Source organism: Oncorhynchus kisutch, linkage group LG18 (genome assembly GCF_002021735.2).
Source record: "Oncorhynchus kisutch isolate 150728-3 linkage group LG18, Okis_V2, whole genome shotgun sequence".
NCBI classification, from domain to species: domain Eukaryota; kingdom Metazoa; phylum Chordata; class Actinopteri; order Salmoniformes; family Salmonidae; genus Oncorhynchus; species Oncorhynchus kisutch.
In genome coordinates, this window is record NC_034191.2 from 11,220,754 (window position 1) to 11,225,162 (window position 4,409).

Here is a 4,409-nt window from a genome sequence, read left to right on the forward strand (position 1 = left end):
TCCCACTCACCCCGTGACTGAACCCACAGTGGCTCGTCCATCTCGGACATTGACCTCTCAATAGCACATGTAAATAGTATGAAGTGGCTTCTGTAATTATATTATACTGCCTACATTGTTCTGTAATTATATTATACTGCCTACATTGTTCTGTAATTATATTATACAGCCTACATTGTTTGATAATGTTGCCAGCATGGTTCTTTAGTGATATGATAATGTTGACAACATGGTTCTGTAGCGATATGATAATGTTGACAACATGGTTCTGTAGTGATATGATAATGTTGACAACATGGTTCTGTAGTGATATGATAATGTTGACAACATGGTTCTGTAGTGATATGATAATGTTGACAACATGGTTCTGTAGTGATTTGATAATGTTGACAACATGGTTCTGTAGTGATATGATAATGCTGCCAACATGGTTCTGTAGTGATTTGATAATGTTGCCAACATGGTTCTGTAGCGATATGATAATGTTGACAACATGGTTCTGTAGTGATATGATAATGTTGACAACATGGTTCTGTAGTGATATGATAATGTTGACAACATGGTTCTGTAGTGATATGATAATGTTGACAACATGGTTCTGTAGTGATATGATAATGTTGACAACATGGTTCTGTAGTGATATGATAATGTTGACAACATGGTTCTGTAGTGATATGATAATGTTGACAACATGGTTCTGTAGTGATATGATAATGTTGACAACATGGCTGTGTAGTGATATGATAATGCTGCCAACATGGTTCTGTAGTGATTTGATAATGTTGCCAACATGGTTCTGTAGCGATATGATAATGTTGACAACATGGTTCTGTAGTGATATGATAATGTTGACAACATGGTTCTGTAGTGATATGATAATGTTGACAACATGGTTCTGTAGTGATATGATAATGTTGACAACATGGTTCTGTAGTGATATGATAATGTTGACAACATGGTTCTGTAGTGATATGATAATGTTGACAACATGGTTCTGTAGTGATATGATAATGTTGACAACATGGTTCTGTAGTGATATGATAATGCTGCCAACATGGTTCTGTAGTGATTTGATAATGTTGACAACATAGTTCTGTAGTGATATGATAATGCTGCCAACATGGTTCTGTAGTGATTTGATAATGTTGCCAACATGGTTCTGTAGCGATATGATAATGTTGACAACATGGTTCTGTAGTGATATGATAATGTTGACAACATGGTTCTGTAGTGATATGATAATGTTGACAACATGGTTCTGTAGTGATATGATAATGTTGACAACATGGTTCTGTAGTGATATGATAATGTTGACAACATGGTTCTGTAGTGATATGATAATGTTGACAACATGGTTCTGTAGTGATATGATAATGTTGACAACATGGTTCTGTAGTGATTTGATAATGTTGCCAACATGGTTCTGTAGCGATATGATAATGCTGCCAGCATGGTTCTGTAGTGATTTGATAATGCCCACAGCTTCCTTTCCATCATCTGCAATACTTGCCCCCCCAAAAATAATATTGCTCAGATTTGGTATAGGCCTACTCTGTTCTTGCTGCTGTGAGGTATAGTGATGCATCCAGAGGGCTTGTCAAGGTCATTTACAGTCTTAACGTGACAATACTGTTATATGGCCTTTTACCTCAGAGGGTTATCATTAGAGTAGAGTGTAGAGTAATCACAATGCTACTGCACAGGTATAAGAGCAATTTAATATAAAGTAGTGTTACCAAATACAATTCAATACAATTATATACAAAAAGACACCAGACAATTGTAACTGGAACACGTTGATATTTAATTTTCAAGTAAAAGAGTAAATACAGCTGGTGTTTATAATTTCTCCCTGTTTCATCGCCATCTCCAACTGCACACACCTCTTAGCAAACCTGTTCACCTACCTGCAAAAAACCCCTCCACTAAAATCAACAACTCATAAGGCATATTAGTTCATCAGGATTGTAACCAAGTACTTTTAGCATAAAATAAAATAAAAAAAAAGAGGAACCAAGATAGAATTACTAAGATTCTGTGTGATTAAATACATAAATTATTTGCACACGTTGTTGTTGTTGTTGTTGTTGTTGTTGCAATAAATATCTAGTCTGGTATCTAAGACAGTAGTTAATGTACAAGGATATGATGGTGGTGGTTTGGGAGACACACCTTTAAAACGACAGTGTGTGTGTGTGTGTGTGTGTGTGTGTGTGTGTGTGTGTGTGTGTGTGAGGCTAGTGAATTTAAAGGAGCAGTGCATGGATATATAATTTATTTCTACTGATCCAATAGATAAAAGAAAACATTACTTTTCTTTAATATTTTCAAAAGTATGTGGACACCCATTCAAATGAGTGAATTCGGCTATTTCAACCACACCCGTTGCTGACAAGCTAAATGCAATCTCCATGGACAAAAATTGGCAGTAGAATGACCCGTACTGAAGAGCTCAGTGACTTTCAATGTGCACCTTTCCAACAATTCAGTTCCTCAAATGTTTGCCCTGCTAGAGCTGCCCAGGTCAACTAAGTGCTGTTATTGTGAAGTGGAAACGTCTAGGAGTAACAACGGCTCAGCCGCAAAGTGGTAGGCCACACAAGCTCACAGAACGGGACTGCTGAGTGCTGAAGCTCGTAGCGTGTACAACTTCTGTCCTCGGTTGCAACACTCACTACCGAGTTCCAAACTGCCTCTGGAAGCAACGTCAGCAAAATAACTGTTTGTCGGGAGTTTCATGAAATTAGTTTCCATGGCCGAGCAGCCGCACACAGGCCTAAGATCACCATGCGCAATGCCAAGCGTCGGCTGGAGTGGTTTAAAGCTTGCCGCCGTTGGACTCTGGAGCAGTGGAAACGCGTTCTCTGGAGCGATGAATCACGCTTCACCATCAAGCAATCTGATGGACGAATCTGGGTTTGGCAGATGCCAGGAGAACACTACCTGCCCCAATGCATAGTGCCAACTGTAAAGTTTGGTGGAGGAGGAATAATGGTCTGGTGCTGTTTTTCACGGTTCAGGCTAGGCTCCTTAGTTCCAGTGAAGGGAAATATTAACGCTACAGCATACAATGATATTCTAGACTATTCTGTGCTTCCAACTTTGTGGCAACAGTTTGGGCAAGGCCCTATCCTGTTTAACAATACCCCCGTGCACAAAGCGATATGGAAATGGTTTGTCGAGATCAGTGTGAGAAAACTTGACTGGCCTGCACAGAACCCTGACCTCAACCCCATCGAACACCTTTGGGATGAATTGTAAAGCCGACTACGAGCCAGGCCTAATCACCCAACACCAGTGCCCGACCTCACTAATGCTCTTGTGGCTGAATGGAAGCAAGTCCCCTCAGCAATGTTCCAACATCTAGTGGAAAGCCTTCCCAGAAGAGTGGAGGCTGTTACAGCAGCAAAGGGGGGACCAACTCCATATTAATGCCCATGAGTTTGGAATGAAACGTGGGTGAGCAGGTGTCCTCATACTTTTAATAATGTTGTGTATTTACATCTCTCTCCCTCTCTCTTGTGGTTAAAGCTTACAGTATCAAAACACAGTCACATTATATGTATATATAATATATAGAATAGGAATAATATATATTCTCGATAAGAGTATAAAAACACAGCCAGCGATGGGGAGAGGAAAGGTTGTGTTTATGGCCTCGTTTTGCCTGGATCTGATTGGTTCTGAGCATATGACCTCATAGCAGGATAGCAGCACACTGGAATCCAATTGGCCGTCTTCATAGTTACATGGAGTCGTTGTCGAAGTCAGTAGGGTCGATGACCTCTGGCGTCATAACCCTGCCATGAACAGGATAGAACCTGGAGAGGAGGAGAGAAAGACACCGTCAGAGAAGACACTAGGGTCAGACACATAGAGAAGGAGACAGAGACTAACTGGACGGACGACAAACGTAACACACACCTGTCCTGCGGTTTCTGATGATGAAGAAGAAGGGATGATCAGCCATGACCTGAGGGTACAGAACCAGAGTCCTGGTGAGGGCTATCATTCCTACAGGACACAGAGAAGGAGAGAGAGAGAGAGAGAACATTCATGACCTGAGGGTACAGAACCAGAGTCCTGGTGAGGGCTATCCTTCCTACAGGACACAGAGAGGGAGAGAGAGAGAGAGAGAACATTCATGACCTGAGGGTACAGAACCAGAGTCCTGGTGAGGGCTATCATTCCTACAGGACACAGAGAGGGAGAGAGAGAGAGAACATTCAACACAAGGGGAAGATTCTCAGTTGCATACGTCTCTCTCCTTTCTCCTTGCCTCCTTCTCAAAACCCATTGGATAAGAAAGACAGGAGTCCCTCCCATCTGCCCTTCTCCTCCAATGGGTTTTATGAAGGAGGCGAGGGGTATACAATTGAGTGTCATTTAAATTGACTGACACTGAACAG

At 41.2% G+C, this 4,409-nt stretch overlaps 1 protein-coding gene across 1 annotated transcript in view; it reads right to left on the reverse strand.

The window, feature by feature from the left end:
* Nucleotides 1-1,699: 1,699 nt before the first annotated feature.
* Nucleotides 1,700-4,409, reverse strand: part of LOC109909618 (neuroserpin-like) — a 51,279-nt gene continuing 48,569 nt past the window's right edge. The window contains 3 exon segments of the mRNA XM_031795387.1: nucleotides 1,700-3,807; nucleotides 3,810-3,821; nucleotides 3,925-4,014. Of these exon segments, the coding sequence (XP_031651247.1) occupies nucleotides 3,746-3,807; nucleotides 3,810-3,821; nucleotides 3,925-4,014 (164 nt within the window). The 3' untranslated portion in view covers nucleotides 1,700-3,745.